Source organism: Sciurus carolinensis, chromosome 1, assembly GCF_902686445.1.
Source record: "Sciurus carolinensis chromosome 1, mSciCar1.2, whole genome shotgun sequence".
Classification (NCBI taxonomy): Eukaryota; Metazoa; Chordata; class Mammalia; order Rodentia; family Sciuridae; genus Sciurus; species Sciurus carolinensis.
In genome coordinates, this window is record NC_062213.1 from 105971155 (window position 1) to 105991841 (window position 20687).

General features: G+C 41.8%; 1 protein-coding gene across 1 annotated transcript in view; it reads left to right on the plus strand.

The window, feature by feature from the left end:
• Positions 1-20687, plus strand: part of Casq2 (calsequestrin 2) — a 61220-nt gene that overhangs the window by 2065 nt on the left and 38468 nt on the right. The window contains exon 2 of the mRNA XM_047529663.1: positions 19793-19877. Within this exon, the coding sequence (XP_047385619.1) occupies positions 19793-19877 (85 nt within the window). The remainder of the gene's footprint in view (positions 1-19792; positions 19878-20687) is intronic.

The following is a 20687-nucleotide window of genomic DNA, read 5'->3' on the forward strand; positions in this document are numbered from 1 at the left end:
AAAGACTTAAGTTATGGGCCACCATCCAAAATCATGAGAAAGGACTTTCCCTGGGCTCCCCTCCTTCTAGACACTTTTGATCCAAAAGTGCATCTTCCTGCATAGGCGCCAGGCCTGGGAGAGACAGATGAAGGGATGTTCAGCATGAGGACTAGCCTGATATTTCTGATATTTCTTAGGCTCCTAGAGCAGTAATAGGGCATGATTAGGGCTAAAAGAACATATGACTTGTTGCCAGAAGCTCTGGATTTAAGTTCTGGCTTTGCCTCTACTAGGCACACGACACAGGGCAGGTTTCTTAATTTCTTGGAGTCTCATTTTCTTAGTGGTAAATGTGGAAAAAATAATATTATACAGGCCTATGGGAAGGTTAAGAATAATTAGCATATATGGAATGCTTACTGTGTGCAGGGACTGTGCAAAGCACTTTGTATATATTAACTGGTTTAATCCTTAGAATAAATCTATGGAGTAGGCACAGTTACTGACCCCATTTTGCAGATAGGAAAATGAAGGCACAGGGAGCTCTGTTACCCAATGTCACCCAACTAGTACAGGTGAAGGCAGTCTTAGCCCCTACATGGCACAATTCCATGAGACAAAGTACAGGAACCTGTTGGACACCCTGCTTGGATAGTTGCAGTCATCTTTCTGAAGCAGGGTTGCTCAGCCCAGGCCTGGGTCTGAAGATGCCACCTGCATCGCCTTCAGAAGCACGTAGTCCTGAAGTCCCAGCTCATGTAAAAGCCCAAAGCAGGGAGGTGGCCTGACATCCTTGCGATAGTAGGGGAAGGACATGACTTCCTAGAGGTACCTGTCAGTTCTCAGCTCTGGTTTTCAAAATCCAGGACGAGAATGGCTCCAGAAATCCCATGGGTGAATTGAGAGGGTGGATATGAATGAGTTTTGAAGTTTTCTTCACAGTCAAAGCAACTCTTTTGTCTTCTTAATTCTCTAAACCCCAAACTTATACTTTGAAATATAAGAGCTGGGACTGTTCAGCATGTGGAGGGAGAAGAGGAGGCAGCTCCCTGTCCACAGGGCAGTATGGCCTTGGCTGTGGCAAATGGCTACCAAAGAGCAGAGAGGGGCTCCTTTCCCACCAGTGATGTAGGAAGGTCACTTCCCATGATGCTATTGTAACCTAGTGTGACCTTGTATATAACACACACAACACAACTGAAACATGAATTTCATGGGACAATACTTACCCTTACTTGGGGAATACTTGAATTTTTTAAAAAATTATTTTCAATTTTCAGTCTGTTCTATTCTATTTTATTTAAAGAAATATTGATCCCAAACTATTAAAGTGGGTTCATTCTGCCATCTCCAGTTTGAAACACCTGAGTAATGTTTAGGGATTGAAACATAGGGATTAGATGTTCATAACTAATCATGGAAAAGCCATCTGGTTCTGGAAAAATCCAAAGCCACTATGGCCAGGTATGGATGATTTCCCTGCTGCTGTAAAGCAGCATACCAAGGAAAAGACCCAGAAAGAGTTCCACCCACAGAGGAGGGGATCGCTGCCTAGCGAGGGGCCCTTGAAATGCTGCTCAATTATTTGTGCATCTATGCTGGGCCCTGGGGTAGATGCTGTGGACACAGGGAAAGAAACTCAATTGACTCACTGCCTAATAAAGAAAAAGACATGCAGTGTAATGAGTCACTGTGACAACGGAGCAACTTACAGCAGTCCCCGCTTATTGGTGAGAATATGTTCTAAGACCCCCTAGTGGATGCCTAAAATTGGAGATGGTACCTAGACTTATATATACTTTGTTCTTCTATAGGGATCTGCATACCTGTGATAAAGTTTAATTTATAGATCAGGCACATTAAAAGATTAACAACAGGACTGGGGATATAGCTCAGTTGGTAGAATGCTTGCCTTGCAAGCACAAGGCCCTGGGTTCATATCCCTAGCACTGCAAAAAATAAATAAATAAATAAAAGATAAAGAACAAGGACTAATAATAAAATAGAACAGATATGGCAATACATCATAATAAAAGTTATGTGAATGTGGCTTTTCTTTCTCGAAATCTTATTGTATTATACTTACTTTTTCTTCTTTCCTAATTAATTAAAGAAATTTCACCTTATCACTTAAAGAAAGCAGTTTACGGCAGTTGTTTGTGAAGATTGTCAGGATGGCCACTCTTGCACTTTGGGGGCATTATTTAGTAAAATAAGGGTTACTTGAACACAAGCACTGTGATTCTGCTACCACAACAGTCGTTCTGATAACCAAAAGGCTACCAAGCAACTAATGGGCGGGTAGGGCATGCAACATGGGTACACTGAACAAAGGAGTGATTTTCACATCCTGGACTGAATGGAGCAGAATGCACAGATTCCATCTCTCTACTCAGAATGACACACAATTTAAAACTTATCAGTGGTTTGTTCATAGATTTTTTTTCATTTCATATTTTTGGTTCTCAGTTGAGGGCCAGGAGTAATGGATTCAGGAGTAAGTGAAACTATGAAACAGGAAAACATGTGTAAGGTTTTCTGGGAGTGCAAAGGAAAGAGGAAGAGCCCCACTCTTTCTGGGGAGAGATACAGGAGACATGATAGGGAAGAACCGGTTTGTGAAATAAGTAACAATTTACTAGGTAGGGAAGGGGACAGAGAGCGCGAAGATTCCAACTCTCAACTATTTTTCCATCTGCTAGCTTTTTACTTTTTCAGGATAAGATTTCCAGCCCTACTTGTTGAGTCACTCTAGGAGAAGCAACCCTTTAAGATGTTAGCAATCACGTGCACCTCCCTATGACTGAGTCTGAATTCTGTCCTGAAAATAAGGTTTGACAAGAAGAGAAGGGAGAGAATATAAGGTCATTAAAGGCTCAACAGGAAAAGGGCAAGTTAAATGTCATCAGGAGGCACCAAACTCAAACTTTGCCTTCAAATCTAGCCAGGGTCAAGTGTTCAGGGGTCCCGGGGTTGGTGCTCAATACATAGTTCTATATAGGTGTTTTATACCTGCTTGTTGAATGAATACATGTAAAGCTAGAACTAGAAGAACCTTTGGAATTATCTGGATTGTTCCAAACCCCTCACTTCATAGATGTGGCCTTGACTTTAACAACTGGTGAGCCAAATTTTCTGGTTGGACCCTCTTCAACATCAAAATAGCACATGCTCATTTGAAAATGAGTATACAGTTTTGTTTCCCACATTTAAAATTTTCCTGTATTATAAGTTTGTCATTAGTTTTATAATCTTTGTACACATAATGTTAAAGCTGGTGTAGTATTCCAGTGTATCGCCATGCATACTTTTTAAAAGAAACTTAAAAAAAATTTTTTTTTGGTATTGGAGGTTGAACCCAGGGATGCTTTACAACTGAGCTACATCCCCAGTTCTTTTTGAGTTTTTTTTTTTTTTTTTTTTTTTGAGACAGGATCTCACTACGTTGCTAAGACTGATCTTGCAATCCTCCTGCCTCAGCCTCTCGAACTACTGGGATTACAGGTGTGCACCGCCGTGCCTGGCTACCATATGCACTTTAAATGTACTTCCCTATTTTTGAATCCTGACCCGATTTTCATGGTTTCAGAAATCTTTACCTATTTAAATTTTCATTCTTATTGTAACGAACATTTCTTTGATTTCTAGCTAGATTGATTTTGTAATAACATTATTTGCCACTTATGTATTTAATTTTCTATTAATTATTTTCCTATGCCTTTTCCCTGTTTTTATATTGGGTGTCAACAAAAATTAGAAAGGGAGTTTCTAATTGTTTTTAATGATGTCTCCTGCAGCTTTAGCCAGGATAGTAAATTTATTCACACCATAGCAACCAACCCCTGATAGCATTATGAGGCTCAGAGACTCAAAGGCCAGATTTGAGCAGTGAACTGGCTTCCTCCTCACTGTTTTGTTTTCTGCTTCTTCTTTCTCCTTGAAACTGCTGTGCAAGCTGCTGCTCCTGTCATGTCCTATAAACACTGCCAGAGAAAGTCCTCCAACATCACCAGTCTTCTCTCAGGTTGAAATGCTCAAGAGATTGTGTACTCTAGCATGGGCTTCTAAGTCAGATAGGCCTGTGTTCCATGGTCAAGAAAGAAGCCTGCATTCAGAGCACCTGTAAAGTGGAGATAATCCTGTTGATGTGAGGGCTGAGTGAGGTTGCATGGCAAGAGCACACTTCTGCCACACAGAAGGGACTTAACAAATGCTGGCTCCTTTCAGTCAGGATTTGAAACACAACACAACCTAATTCCATCAAGTTTGGAGCTTGAAATGGGCATGCTTCGCCATTTTGCTTACATGGCAGCCTGCTAAGCCCCAGAGAGGAGAAGTGACCCATGCATGATCCAGACTCTTGAAGTTCCCCGTGTCCAGTATCCCTCCTGATCTCCAAGGCTTTGCTGAACCCATGTCAGATGCATTAGGCAACCTTGTCAACACCCTTATTAAATTAGCCCTTCTACACTTTCAGTCATAGTTCCATCTCCCTTACTTTGAGATATGATTTCAGTTGACTGCTCACTTCTCTTCTAAATCTAACTTACTCTTTCTCCCCACGGAGACACATGTCAAGATGTCTCCCTCCAAACTGTCAGCCTCCTGAGAGCAACCTCAACTCATAACAAATTCAATAGTAAGGGAAGCAAAACAACATCAACCCCCCAAACCTGAATCAAGTTCACACTGGGCAAGGAGGGTCAAGGAAATGCTTGTGAAGCAGAAGTACAATGGAGTAAATGAAAAAATCAGAAGTCCCAGCTGACCATGTATAAGCAACATGGAACCCGCAGGATAAGTTTCCAAGAGCTCTGGAAATGGCAACATCATCTGCCAATGCCCTAAACCAGCAATGGGGAGTTGTTTACTTCTTTTTCTCCCCCTACCTTCACACAGATCTTATCCTTGATTCCAAAGCCCATGGCTTTTCTCTCTATCACTCCTCTGCTAGGAAAGAATAAAGGAAGAAACAAATAACTTTTCCTGGCAGGTTTCCCATTTACATAGAGAAAGTGTTCTGACCATTTTACACTTTCTCCAGAAAGAAGAGAAAGGAGATATGTCTGAAACTGAGAGCTCAGTTTTACACTCGTTGGGCACTTTCTATTTTGAATTCAAAGTTGAATTCAAACAGAATTTAAAGTTAATGCTATTAACTAAGTGTATGTATTTGAAGTAGGTGTGGAACATGGGGAATTACTAAATAGGCCAACATATTTATTGGACTGAGGCAAGTCATGGGTATTTTTCTCAGTCAAGTTAGTGCTTTGGAACATAAAAATAAATACTATGAATTCTGAATAGAAATATTCATTCATTTATCAAATACTCATTGCTCTCAGCAGATACACAATGATCTTGGCATGATTAAATGAATGAAAGAGTGAACGTGTGGGTGATAAGCCAGTAATGCTTTCTATATTGTGACTATTCAAAGTTTATTTGTTTTGGATGAGCAAGTTCTATTGGAATGACAGTCCTGGGGCTTGGCACAAAGACAGCGGTATCATCTTGATAGTTGAACAAAAGGCTGACCATCTTCTCAACAGGCTGCAGTTAGAGTTTGAGGTCTGAACCTACTCTTCATTGTTCCCTCTGTGGGGACACCTACTCTTCTTGCTTAAGAAGGTCCCACTTAGCTTCACCATAGAGAACCTGTGGGGATTCTGCTGTCAACAATCAGAACCTTTGCAGACTCACTCTACTAAGACCTCTTGGGTATTAACGGCAGGAGAACTACTTTAAAACAGTTGGAAACAGCTTATCCATAGCAAGAAGAATTATTGTTAGAACTAATTTTCCGGTGCTGGGATGCAGGTAACTTTCCAATAATTTTTAGACTGTGATTTTAGCACAGATGATCCATTAGGCCCTATAGGAAGGATGAAGCTGATTCCATTATCCACAGCAAAATCCAGAATCAGGGTTCTGCAGCTGTTAGGTGAGTCTCTTGATACCGCTGCTCTCAGGCTATGAGGGTCTCTAGCAGTTGAGCTCCCTTCTTTGGGCAGATCTCAGTTCCTCATTGATCTGTATATCTGTGCAAACCAATCTTTAGCTGGAAGTGACTACAGCCTCTTCAGAATCTGCAGTGTGCTCAGCATCATTGACGGGACTCTAATGTGTACTTGAACATGTTTGTCCTTGTGTGTGTTCAACCTCAAATGAGGTAGCTGTGGTTGGGAAAAGCAGACAAATGGACATCAGAACACTTGAATTCTCTCCCATTTACTCACTATTTGATCTTCAGCAAACCAGAGATTCACCTCCTTATACTCATGCATAAACTCAACCATATCATTTACTTCAATGAATTAAGAGAATTCAATGAGAGCAAGGGAATCAGAATGTCATGTAAAATTATAAGAAGCTGTACAAGAGTTAGGTATATAATTACTTTTTGTATGTAAGTTACTGTTGAGGAAATTCATTTATGTAGAATGCCTGAGTACTTGAAATATAGCTGGTGCTTATCAAATATGAATTTCCTTTACCTGTCATTGAATTTTCAAACATGTTGTTGGCCAGTTGCAGTAGTTCTCAACTTTGATTGAATCCTGGAACCACCTAAGGAGTTTTAAAAAATACTGATTCCTTGATCTTATTCCCCCTAGTTGCTGCTTTAACTACATAAGAAATGATGCCAGATATTATAGTTTTAAAACTCCCTAAGTGATTCTAATGTACAACCAAGTTTAAGGACCACTTGAGCCTTGATGCTGAAAATGTGGACCCCAGACCAAAGTGGCATTGCCTGAGAACATGAAAATGAAGACTCTCAGGTCTCATCCCAGAATCAGGATTACATTTAAATGGGTTCCCTGAATGATTAGGTACCTTCCAACTTGCAAAGCACTAAGCAGATCTATACGATTGAGAGATTTTTTTCAGATGACCAAATCATGTTGCACCTGTTTGACCTTTGACCTTTTTACTCTCCCGAGTGATGATGGACCTGTCAGCAACCCTCTGATTTGGAAGAGGACTGAGATATTAAATTGGGTCTGAGAGTACAGGGATCCAGGTTTATTCTGGGACTCAGCCAGACCTCCCAATTTCTCCCACTGATTCCCCAGTCACACAGAAATTTGTACGTTGAGTCTCCTTAAAAGGGAATGATCTGGGTACTTGAGAAATCTTGCTCTCTTTTAGAGTGTTCCCATTGAATTTCCTGGTTTTCTAAGTCCAAATCAGAAAGTGCCCTTCTAAGTTTCATTAGTTCAAGATTTACCTTAGAAAAGGGAAGATACACATCTATTGAATTGCTGGGTCCCATTATCCCTTTCCATAAAGGAGATGGAAAATCTGAGAATCTTGGAGGTGTATGGATGTGGGATATGAAGATGTTTAATGGGAACATAGAGGAAAGTTACTCAGAGTAAACTAGTGAGTGTTCTATAATGTGAAACTAAGTCCTGTGGAAGCCCAAATGGAAATATTCATGTTTGCCTTTATTCATCAAATATTCATCTTAAGATGCAGATGGCATGACCCCAAAATCTAAGATGGTCCTCTTTTATTGATGATAAGAAGTCACTCCCTTTAGGACTATACTTAAATGTCACCTTATTAAAGCAGTTATCTCCCTGACCACCTATATAAATCACACTCTCCAAGATTCCATTTTTCTCCTCGACCCTGCCTTACTTGTCTTCATAGTACTTGGGTGACATTGCACACTGGTGACATCACCTGTAGACTGTAAAATCAACAAAGGTAAGGACTTTGTTCTATTTGTTGTTATAGCCAAGCACCTAGATCAGGACCTGACTCAGTGGGTATTCAATAGTGTTTTTGATCCAATGTTGAATGAACTGAAGGGGAAGCAGGAGAAGGGAAGGAGTACCTATCATGAACTTATTATAAACCAGGCCCAAGCAGGTACTTTACATATTTCACTTCTTTCTTACAACATATTACAGAGAAACGAGCTAGAGAGTTGAGTAAAAATTGTCCCAAATCACAAAGTTACAAAGCAGAGCATGAATCAGGATTTGAACTTACACCTCTTTGATTCTAAATGGCATGTGTCTTCTACTACAGCAAAGCACAGCTGATGGGAATACCTTCATGTTCATAAGCAGTAACAACTTACGAAAGGGCAAGTATCTTTATACTCTGGATTTTCACCCATACTTAGCAAGGTTAAATTGTACAACTGCATTAACTCTGTGTGGAGCCTAAATGACCAGTGGGATTAAATGGACAAATGCTTAGCACTTGCTTGGAATTTAATAAATGTTGGATAGATGAATGCATGGAGAGAGAAGGAAAAATCAAGGAATCATAAATGCATCACCTAAATTGGAATTATATGTTTCCTAATCTCTTTTTTAAATTGTTACATAAAAATTTTTAGAAATATTGTGTATAATAATAAGGAGTTTTAATTTATCAGATTCAGGGACCTGTAAGTTATCCTTGCTTAAGCTTACTGAAATATGGGTGTATTAGTCAGTTTTTTTTTTTTGCTATGACAAAATAACTGAGAAAATTAACTTAAAAGGAGGAGATGTTTATTTTGGCTCATAGTTTCAAAGGTGTCCATCCATAGCTGCTTGGACCCATCACTTTGGGCCTGTGGTAAGGCAGAACATCCTGGTAAGGAGTGCATGGTAAAGCAAATCTATTGGTCTCCTGGTGACCAGGAAGCAAAAAGATAGAGGGAGGGGACAGGGGTCCCAATATCCCCTTCAAGGTCATGCCTCAGTGATACTAAATTCTTTCCATTAGGCTTCACTTTCTATGTTTCTACCACATCCCAATAGCACCCCAGGCTTGCAACCAATCCTTTAAGTCATGAGATTTTGGGAGACACTATAGATCCAAATTTTAACACTAGATAAAACAGATTTTTGTTAACCATGGAATTTTTAGCCCAAATATATACATACATACACACACACACACACACACACACATACACACACACAGATACATATGCATACAACACACACACACACACATATACATGTATAGACATACATACACATGGACAGAAACTTCTAGGCTCTGTAAGCCTGACCTGTATTCTGAACCTATTTAGCACTGGCAAATGTCCCAGTGATTGCTTTTCCAAACCCCAAGGCAAAATGTAGTTGCTGGAGTCAAGTAGATCTACAGATGGAGAGATGTGGGAATACTGGGCAGAGAATAGCAACACACACAGGATTCGGGTATTTTTTCCAACTGCTCATGGCCCCAAAGATGGCACTCTCCAAACTCACACCTGCTCCACTCTGAAAAATCAGATGAGGTCAGGCTTATTTTGGTTCGGCTTTGAGAACAAATCCTCATGTGGAGCCCGTGCTGTCCCAGGAGAGACTCACTCTTAAACTGCAGTTCTTGGTAAAGCCCCAGTGCCGTGGAGCTCTTGGATGAGCATTTGCTGGACACTTTTCAGTAATGCAACTAATGCTTGGAATGATGGTGAAAGAACAAGAAGTGCTGCTGTAAGTGCATGAATTGAGTTGACTGTAGTTAAACTCTTCTTTCCATGTATAGAATTAATAAGGAAATAAAGATTCTACAAAATGGAAGACACACTGTTGGTGCATAAGTTTTCAGACCACTGGAACATTCTCACTACTGCACCCCTGAAACCCTCAATAGTACTCAAGACCAAAGAGGATACCTAGTCATCATACTTCTGAGATAGACCTCTTCCAGTTACACTTTTTTAGATGAGGACATGAGGTACCATGAAAATCATCATTATGGAAATATGATAGGTTTATTATAATATAAAGCACTACTGTAAAAAGTAGGGTAAAAATCAGTTTTAGAATCACAAGAGTTTTCTTTAAAATCAACTGCCCTGCTCTCTTGCCATGTGTGCTTTATAGGCTAGTGAGGAGTGTAATTTTTGTGTAATTGTCAGTTACACTTAGTGCTTATCTAAAATGACTTGTTCCACCTTGAAAACCATCCCCCTGAAGTACCGAGCCTGTCTAAAGAAGCCTCTGAGACTTCTTTAGTTTATGAACTGAATGTAGTAAACCAGAATTACCCAGACAGCAGTTTCTGTTTGGACAGCCACATGGGAAGATGGCCAGCGTGCCATCTTGCGATGCTGTGGGCAGGCAGGCCAGAGCCGCTTCTGTGTGCCCGAGGTGTCTGGTTCCAGGAGCTCCCTCCTGCTGCTGGGTGCCCCAAGCCAGGCAGGCCTCTCCTCTCCATCTGCTATGTGCTGGGCGGGCCAGGCGAGCCAACAGGTCGGCCCTTACATGCTCACCTACCTCTGCCTCACACTGACCGCAGCTACTCTGGCTCAGGATATCAAACCATTAGTTAGCTTGACCAAAATTCCCCAATTTATCAATAAAGGAAACAAGAGCATTTCCTGTATTCAGGAAAAAGTGATCACAACATATAAATCACAATCAGTGACAGCACCGAGCACTGGAAGAAGACCAGGCTTTAAGGTTTAGAGGTTCTTTGGTTTGAGTCCTTGTCCTGGTCGTGTGGCTGCAGGCACGGCGCTTAACTCCCCAAGACTGTGTTTGTTGTTGTTTGTTTTGTTTTGTAAAATATAAACCACAATACATTACTTCCTCCTGGGACACCTTATGATAAGAGGCATATCGCATGTGTAAAGTGACATCACAATTTTGATGCTCTTGAACTCATCACGGTAGTGTGGTGAGCACCTGAATCCTACAGCTCTCTGTGCAAGTTAGTTATCCATGATGTCTATTGGCATTAGTTGATGCTAATAACAAACACCAACAAACATTTCACAAAATTCAGCCAAGCAGTAACAGGCCCCTCTTCTGCTTTTCAATGTGCACCATGGGAGAGAAAAGTTGAGGATTTCTTCACCTGGCCATTATTTTACATTTAGGAGGTCCCTCCATGAATAAAGGCCCCACCCCACCTCCCTTTTAATAAACAAAGAGACAACCTATGAAAACTTAATTTAAAAAGGGATGAGTTCTCACTGGCTCCAGAAAAGTACTAAATATGACGTGGGACCCCTTCCTAGGAAGAGCTGAGAGGGGGCTTCCAGGGCATGTCAGGGCTCAAGCTGCTGGACTGCATGTCAAACGCTTTTGAGCACAGACCTCTGTTGAGAAAAATTGGAAAAGGGCATGCAATATCCCCATGTCAGTCAAATCCATCTTTAAATTTTATTTATTTATTTTATGTCTTTGCAGTATTGAGGATTGAACCCAGGGCCTTGCTCAGGAGAGGCAAATGCTCTACCACTGAGCTACGCCCCCAGTCCAAAACATTATCTTAGGTGTTTTGTTTTGGTTTTGGTAGTCTTGGGGTCAAAATAATTTTTAAAAATCTCATGCAACAATATTTTTAGCATAAAATTAAAAGTCAAAACAAAACCCCTGGCCTCCAGGGACAGTCTGTGTTTGGACATCACAAAATGCTACACAAGAAAAAGTTATGATTGCATGTTGAGAGAGTAGAGCAGAGGTTCTTAGCATTTGGACCCAGGGCCAGCCGCATCCAACACCTGGGACCTGATCAAAACTACATTCACTTGGGTTCTGTCCAGGACCTACTGAATCAGACCACTGAAGTGGGCCACTCTTGGTTGTCACCAGTCTTCCCTCCTGGAAATACTGACATGCACTCGTGTTTGAGGACCATAGACTTAGCAAAATGGAATTGGCCCTGCAGTTAATTTATATGTAATAAATATTCACTAAACACTTGCATACATGTTACTCATGCAAGTATTAGATTTCTTTCTTTCTTTTTCCTTTTTTTCTTTTTCATAAAGATTAGAAATTGAAGGCCAGAGAAATTGTAACCTATTCAGTCTCATAGCTGATAAGGAGGAGAGGAAGGATTTGGGGCAGGACACTTTGAGACCTCACACAGAATAAACTGTGGTTCTGAGGCCTGGATCCTGGGGCCAGAGTGTCAGGTTGGAATCCCAGGCTGGGTAAGTGCTCCGTGGGCCCTGGGCATGTTGATTAACCTCTGTGGCTCTATTTCCTCATCTGCAAACCAGGAGAATTTTGTGAAACTCCAAAAAGATAATTCATGGAAGGTAGTTGGAGCAGTTGCTAGTACCTTTAACACCCAACAATAATATTTCTATTATTGCTGTTTTGCTGCCTCTCCGTCTGGTGGGTTGCAATAAGCACATAGCCTCAGCATTCAGGTCCCTTCCTAGGCACTGGTCAAAGTAATGGTCCCAAAAGTGCTAATAGAAACAATGGCCTCCTTCTCCCTCAAGGCTCTTTGAGGGTCCACCCATTCCATCTCCAGAAAACCCCAATAAACTTGATTCTCACAAAATAGCTGCTCTCTTCCCTCAACCAGACTCCTCACGGACATATCACGTGCCAACTGCCCAGCTAGCTATACATAGCCCAGGTCCAATGTGAGGGCAGCCGAAAGTGACAGGAGATTACGGGAGATAAACCTCAGCTCTCTGGTTTCAGAAGAGGGCACACAGTTGTTGAATAGTTTGACATGTTGCCAGATGGTATCAGGGACAGTGGGTAAAAACAACCATTTGGCTTACATGGAAAGAGCGATTGCAGCCAGAGTATTTTTAATGACTGGCCTGAGGGACATTCACTTTGAGCAGAGATATGTGATATTTCCCCTCAGGCACTTCAGTTCTTGATTTTTTTTCCCCCCAGATTCTTGACCCTGCAGAAAGTAATCCCCACCCACCTCCCTTTAATAAGGGACATCCTCCTTTTTCTTTGCTACTCCATCTCTCTCTCTCTCACCTCTCCTCTCACCAGGAGAGAAATTAATCTTTCTCTTCCACAAAGGCAGTTCCTGGCAAGTGGTACAAATGTGACTTTCTTTCTCCCTGGATTCTTTCTCTCTCTCCCTGGATTAAGGCTGATGCATTCCATGAAGGGACTGGACTTGGAAGACACTGGCATATTGGATGTGCTGTTCTCTGAGACCCAGGGACAGTCAGGCAGCACAGGGAGTGTGTGCCCCTCTCCCAGCTGTGTGTGTTTCCCCCTCCTTTCACGGGCAGACTTCTTGAACAAGTGATCCGCACCTGCTCTAGCCTGTCCTTGCCACCCACTTGACTGCTTAGCTCCCAGTGCTTGGCTTCTGTCCCAGCTCTTCTCTACAAGGTCACCCGTGACTTATCAGTCCTGAAAGGAGAGACCTCACAGGTGTCCCACGGCTCCTTGACTGCCTGCAACATTTGACAAGACCACTCTCTCCTCCATGACTTTGGACTCATGGGGGCATGGCAATCTCTTCTTCCTCCAGTTTCCTCAAAGGTCCTCCCTTGCTCCATCCAGGGCAGGCTCTTCTTCATGTATTTCCCTCCAAGGTGGCAAGCCCTCGATCCTGTTACTTTCTCATGCACTTGCTTTCCAAAGAGGTCACCACCCTCAAGCCTCCAGCTCTTACTTCCACAACTTTGTCTGGGTTCTCCCCCGCTGAGCCCCAGCTGGCGCCCCAGCTCTTGGCTGGACTTCTGTGACCATGAACTCACGGCATCTGAATCCACACTGAGAAACTGGCCCCTGGTTCTGTCATGCCCTCCTGTTGTCACCGTTTGTCCTTTACTCCATTTCCTGGTTAGGGACCCTGACATCATCTTATCTTCTCCTCCTCTTTGTTCTACATCCCTCCTCTCTCCAAAGTCAAGAAAGACCTACCAGATCTGACTGACTCGCAACTCGTAGCATCACCTGCTCCCGTTACTTCTCACTCTCTCTGGCGTCGTCTGAGACCAGAGCCATCTCCTGCTCAGTCCACAGCATCATCTCCCCAAATGGCCATCTTCCTTCCCACTCCCTTTCTCTCTGTCTGGTCTGTGTCCTCAGACACACCTTCCTGTAGCTCAAATTAGTCATTTTGTTCTTCTAATCAGGCAACTCCCACATCAGAACTCCCAGTTCTAATATTCAAAGTCCTCTTGCTTTTTCCTATGTCTGGACTTCCTATATGTCTTAAACACAGGACTCCTTTTGGTTCCCCCAAATATATTCTGCTAAAGTTGAGTTGCTCCACCTGAACCAATCAGCCTGTTCTCCTATGGCCCCCTGCACAGTCCCACCTCAAACCTTTGCTTATGCCCTTTCTTCTTCCTGGGATGCCCTTGCTGCACCCCTCTGCCTGTCCACCCACTCCTCTTTCACGATCTTACTGAAACTTCCTCTTTCATTCATTCATTCATTCATTCATTCAAGATACTATTTTTTTTTTTTTTTTTGAAACATACTCCATTCCAATACTATCCTAGGTACTAGCCTGGAGAGAAAAATCAGACATGGATGTACAGCTCACAGGCTGCATCAGGGACAGTTGAAGGTCAGTAATCATGGCAATAAATATGTACTTACAAACTGAGAAAGAACTGCAGAGGGAAAGCCCAGGGTGCCACTGACAGGACTAAAAAGAGCTCCCGATTGAAGATGGGAATGAATGCTTTCGGGTAGCTGATGCTTAATTGTGGACTTCAAGGATGGTTGGAGTTGAGGAAATGGGAGGGGAGCAGAAGTATTCTAGATAGAGTGAAGGGCATATGTGAAAACACTGTGTGTTTTTATGACTTTGTGCGAATTTGGGACAAGTTGTCCCCCTGTAGGCAGCTAAGCCTGCGATGAGACCTAGGGCTTGGGAGCACAGTTGAATGAGGTGATCCCATGCAAAGACTAGAGGCAGGAAAGAGCCCCAAATTTTGAGGAGTTCAAGAAGAGTGTAGTAGGTAAGATACAGAGGGGCCCCCAGTGAGCTTGTGCAGCAGTCACGCCAACCAGTCAGGGCATTTGGGGGGGTTTTAGATCCATTTGAGTGCATGGAAATCAAATCCACAGTACTTATCACAGCCCACTAGGCCCTGTGTGATTTGACCTCCCTGCCTACCATCTCTGTTAAGTCTTCATAGCCCTTATTTTCTGTCCCAGTGCCTTACCGTCCTCCCTCTTAAAATCATAAGATCCTCTCGCCTGACATGCATCTTACACCTTACACATTTTTGTTTTGCATACTACCTGGAACATAGTAGATACCCAATTGATGATTGTTGCTCTCTTTCTATTCTGATAATTTAGGCTTTGGTATTTTTGAATTGGCACAAGATCCAGAACCTTATCCAGTTGCCATAATATTAAAAGGAAATGTAGCATTCATTGAGCACTTACTTCATGTCAAGAGCAGTACTGATCACTTCACATGCATTATCTTGGTTTGTCTTCAAAAGAGTCCAATGAAATAGATACCATCATTGTTGAAAATTGACAGTGAAGTTGCAGTACAGGCTTTTAACCAAGTCAAGAAGCCAGGTCTCTGATTCGGAGCCCTGTGCTATTAACCACTGGGTTCCATGGGCCATTCATTTAAAGATGACATCATCATTACAGAAGTGCAATAAATACCTATAGAATACAATATAAAAGAGAGTAAGGATATACTATAAACAACCCCTTCTTTACTATTGTGATGCATGTTATTTATGTAGAACTTTGTAAAAAGTTCTTTTTGTACTCAATAGAATCATCAGTGGTTAAAGCAAATCTTCATGTTTCTGGAAGGAGTAAACACTGTGCCAATGACTAGGGGCTGCACATTACCAACCAGTAGACAAGCCCATTCTCTAGGCTGAACCCATCAAGCAAGACTGAGAAGTAACCAACAGGTCAAATAAACAAAACCAGCAGAGGAATGATTGCAAGTTAACAGAAGAAAATTGCAATTGTGTCTGGAGAGTATTCCAGGTTTCTGAGCATTTAAGAAACATTGACTCTACCTTTGCTTCTCCTCACATATGAAGAGTAACTCTTAGTCACTGTATTTGGTGACAATTGCTTCTTGCCCCTTTGGCTGACAAGTCCCTTGAACTTGTGAAGCACTCAGTTCAACTCACCCATTCATCCACAAGTATGCTGAGTGTCTCCAGGGAACTGTGCAAGATACAAAAGAAGCACAAAGCAGAGTTTCTCTCCCAGGGTGGAAAGAGTCACAATACAGTAGAGACTTACACCCAACACTAATGATTACAAATTAGGTGCCAAAGTGCTGTCCCTGTGATGGGATATTGAAATTCCAGAAAGGAGAATGAGGTGAAAGATGAGCTTAGAGTTGTGTTTTGCAGCCAAGGGTAGCCAGGACTGGTAGTGACCTGAGTATGGTGAGACTGGATTGCAGGAGAAAAGAGAAGAGGTTAAGCAGGAGAATTATGGCTGGAGTAGGATGAAGACAAGGTCAAGCCAAGTGAAAGACACAAACAGGCCAGCAAGGGCCCCTGGTCCTGAGGGACCTCAGAAGGCCCCAGGCTTGTACCTCTCCACACCCAGTCACTCTCCACACCCAGTCTCAAGGCACTGTACAATTGCTGACCGCCCTGAATTTAGGCCCAAGAAGGGTGCTTGCAAGGGCTGATGGCAGTGATGATGAGTGCAGATGAACAGGCTTTGGACCCAGTCAGGGTGGGAGGTGAGAGTGGTCAGAGGCACTGGAGGGTGTGTGCATCAGAGTGCTGAGGAAGAGGTGGGCAGGTCTCAGCTGATGTGGCCTGCTGGCTCTCTCTAATTGCCTACTCCATACAGCACACGACAGTGATTTGCTGGGCTTAGTTAGCCAGGAAATCAGGAGAAGAGAACTGAGTTAATCTGAGATGGCACCTCTCACTCTTATACCCTCAGAAGTCACACGAAGCATCAGCATGGTAACTAGAAGACCACATTCTGTATGTGTAGCAGTTGCTGCCAGCAACTGTACACATTTGTATTTACCTACACATAAACAAAATGTGGATGGTATGGACCTAGGGGAGGTCTGAATTCAATTCTTTGTTGAATTCTTAGAGTTAATTTATTTTCTTTCTTGGTTGTCATTCTTCCTATTATTACCACTATTCTACTGCACCAAAAGTAGAGAGGCCAAAAGAGCCAATGTGGACCCATAGTTAGAAGAACACTATGTCACATCCCTTTTGGATGCGTTGACCAACCATTTATAGCTGTTTTCCAGAGTGTGGTTTGAGATCTGATGCATTGGAATCATGGGGTGTGGTAGTGTGGTTGATACAAATGTGAATTCCTGAGCCCCACCCCAGTTTTGGGGTTGAGGCCCAGCAACCCCTATTAACCAGTTTCCAAGCTGATTCTTACACACAGTGAAGTTTAAGAACCCCTGTCAGAGGCTCATGCTCTAGAAATAGGAAAACCTACCGTATCAAAAGACCTTTAAGTCTCATAATTATTGACTTTGAATGATAGACAGGGAAACATTTAAATTGAGATTCTGACAGCACTAAACAGGACAGAGTGGCTTACACTGAAAACCAGGCATTAAAATAATTTTGTCTGATAGATTCAATGCAACAGACTAAAGTCAAGGGATTTTACAAAAGACTGGCTTGTTTAGGCATTACAAGAACACTGACATGATCCCTTTCATACTAAACTTTTGTGATCTCAACCAAAATCCAAGACAGAAGAGAAAACTGCATGAGAGACAGGGGATGTCATTTGTTCACTGCCCCTCCACTCCTCCATCCTGTCATGAGAGCACTCTTCAGAGTGCTTCTTTGTGCTCTGCCATGCATCCTTAACCTTAGAGAAAGGGGAATGGTTAGGAGCTAGAGACAAAGAAAAAGAGTGGGGGTCAGATGACAAGGTGAGGGAGGGAGGCACAGATAGGTAAGGAAAGACCTAAGGAAACTCAAGGGAGGAGGTACCAGGCAAAATGAAAGAAGACTTAGGAATAAAGAGGGAATGAAAAAGCAGCCACAGAAAAGAAAGTAGAGGGACGTAGAGAGTGAGTTGTCATCCCAGAGTCAATACACAGAGAAGACAAGAACATCAAAGACCCAACCCTCAAATGGAAAAATTGCTAGATTGAAATGCATCAGAGTTGAAAACTTTCTGTGAAAGATCCTGGTTAAGAAGATAAAAAAACAAGCTGAAGAGTGGGAGAAAACATTTATAGACCACATAGCAGGGGGGAAAAGGAGCAAATATTTAAAAACTCTAAAAACAAGCAAAAAACAACCCAATACAAAAATGGGCAAAAAGCATGACTAGGTATTTCAGAGAAGACAGCATACAGAAGGTGAATAAACATATGGAAAGAATGTTAAAAATCAAAAGCTATTAGAAAAATGTAAATTATAACCACAATGAAATATCACTACATACCTATCAGAATGACTAATTATAAAAAATAGTGACACCACAACATGCTACCAAGGATGTGGAGAAAGCTGAATCACTCATGCATTGCTCATGAGATTAGAACTCCGGAAAGCAATCTGAGAGTTCCAGTAAAACTAGACATGAAACTACCAAACAACCCAGGCTATATAGTCCTAGACATTTACCCAGAGAACTTAAAACTAGTATTTAATCAAAAACCTATACACTAATATTTGTATCCACTCTATTCATAATAACCAATAACTGGAAACAACTCAGACCAGCTACAGTGGGTGAATGATCAAACAAAATGTGCATATATACCACGGAATTCTCAGCAGCAACATGTTGATACATGCAGCAATATGAATCTCTAGATAATTATGCTGAGTGAAAGGAGACAGTCCCTTTAAGTTATATGCTATATAATTTCATTTACATAGCATTCTTGAAATGACAAAATTATAGAAGTGGAGAACAGATTAATTAGTGGTTTCCAGGGACTAAAAAGGAGATGGGGCAGGAACCAGTGGATAGGACCATAAAGGACAACAGAGATGGTGGTGGAAATGTTCTATATCTTCATTGTATCCGTGTCCATATCCAAGTTGTGTAATCGTACCTCAGTTTTGTAAGATCTTACTATTGGGGAAAACTGGATAAAATGAATGAGAGCTCTCTCTGCATTATTTCTTAAACTGCAAAGTTTTGTTTTTTGGTTTTTGGTTTTTTTTGGTTTTTTTGGTTTTTTTTTTTTTTATGTACCAGGGATTGAACTCAGGGACACTTGACCACTGAGCCCCAACCCCAGTCCTCTTCTGTATTTTATTTAGAGACAGGGTCTCACTGAGTTGCTTAATGCCTCACTTTTGCTGAGGCTGGTTTTGAACTCAAAATCCTCCTGCCTCAACCTCCTGAGCCACTAGGATTACAGACTTGCACTATCACACCCAGCACAACTGCATATTAATCAATGATTTTTTAAACTTAACTTTTGAAAAGTAGTATCAAGATCCTCATTCAATCCCAAACACAACACCATCCTCCCCCCAAAAAAGAAGAGTAGCATTAGTATTTCTTGATCTCTCTGGTAACTTCACCCCATTTCTATTTCAAACTCCCTTTTAGTTAGATGGCAAGAATTAGATCTTGGTCTGTTGTGTCTCCCATGTTACTCATATCTAAGTGTCAGGAAGCTTAGCTCCATGCCAGTCTTGCATTTGGTGTCATCCTTTATGCTGGTGTCCACCCTGAGCAGTTTTCAGCCATCTGTCCATCTAGTTTACTGCTGTACCTCCTCACCTTTGGGGTTAATGATCCCCCTCTCTGGGTTCATTTGACAGCTGGGGAAGCTCAGGGTCCCTTGACAGGTATCTATGGGTGTTCACATATTCTCAGCTTTATTTCTGATTCTCCTCTCTTTCAATTCAAAATTTATCTACTGGATGACACAAAAGTGTGTCTGATGGTAGTGATATTCTTTCAAATATTATGTCATAGGTCTGTTCCTCAAATTTTCTGCCTTTTATTCTTAACATTTTGCTGACTCATCAACTTAGGGACAAGTACAGAGTTCCTTCACTGCTGCTTGAATAGGTCAGAATAGCAGAAGTATGAAGAAAAACCCTCCTGACAAAACATTGCAGTATTATCCTGTGGTATTTTCTACCCTCTCTCTTCCCTCAGCCCACTTATCCTCCTATTTGTCCCTTCAGCTTGTGGCCCAAGTCCTGGAACATAAAGATATAGGCTTTGTGATGGTGGATGCCAAGAAAGAAGCCAAGCTTGCCAAGAAACTGGGTAAGTGTGATTTTTGAGATATATTAGGAAGAGACAAAGGTGTCTTATAAAAATAAAAAGTACAGTTGCATTTATCCTTATATGCTAATGGGACTATTTTTAAATACATGTAAAATGATCTTGCAAACCTTAGTCTTGGGTTGGGGAAGAGTCTCATAAATGTAAATCTAGGTCTAAACAAAATGTCATCACATTAATCATTTCATGCATCTTTGTATCAGTACAACAGAGGGTTTCTGGTTTAGAAACTGACTGTAAAGACTCAAGCCTTTATTTCTAGCCCCTAAAATAGCCGAAAAGCTTCTCCTCTTTCTCTTGGAGAAAGCTACACTCTCTTCTTCCATCACTACGTCACCTTGCCTCTTGCTAAAACAGTCAGCAAAAGATAGTATTGATGGCTGTGACTCCAGGGCCCCAGGGGTTTTTAAATGTAAGGGTAAGCCCCAGCTGGACATTATCACCAAGGATGAGGAGGAGGATTTAGGGGAGGTATGGTTAAGTGACTACAAGGTGGAAGCTGTAATCTCTCATGTCAATATGTCATGCTTAAGTGCAAGTGCCCTTTAAGATTCTTACTCTACAATTCCAAGGAGAGAGGATAGAGGTAACTGTTTCCAAACAGCCTCACACATGTACTGCCCGTTTGGCATTTTCTGCATGACCAGTGAAGAATGGCTATTAAAAAAATAGCAGGAGGTTATAAAACAGGACCTTTGAAGAAAGGTTAATTGGATTTCGAGTAGTAAGCACAGAAAGAAAAAAAAATAGCTTAGTGGTGGTTCAGTAAATACTTTCAGGTACATCAAAGTT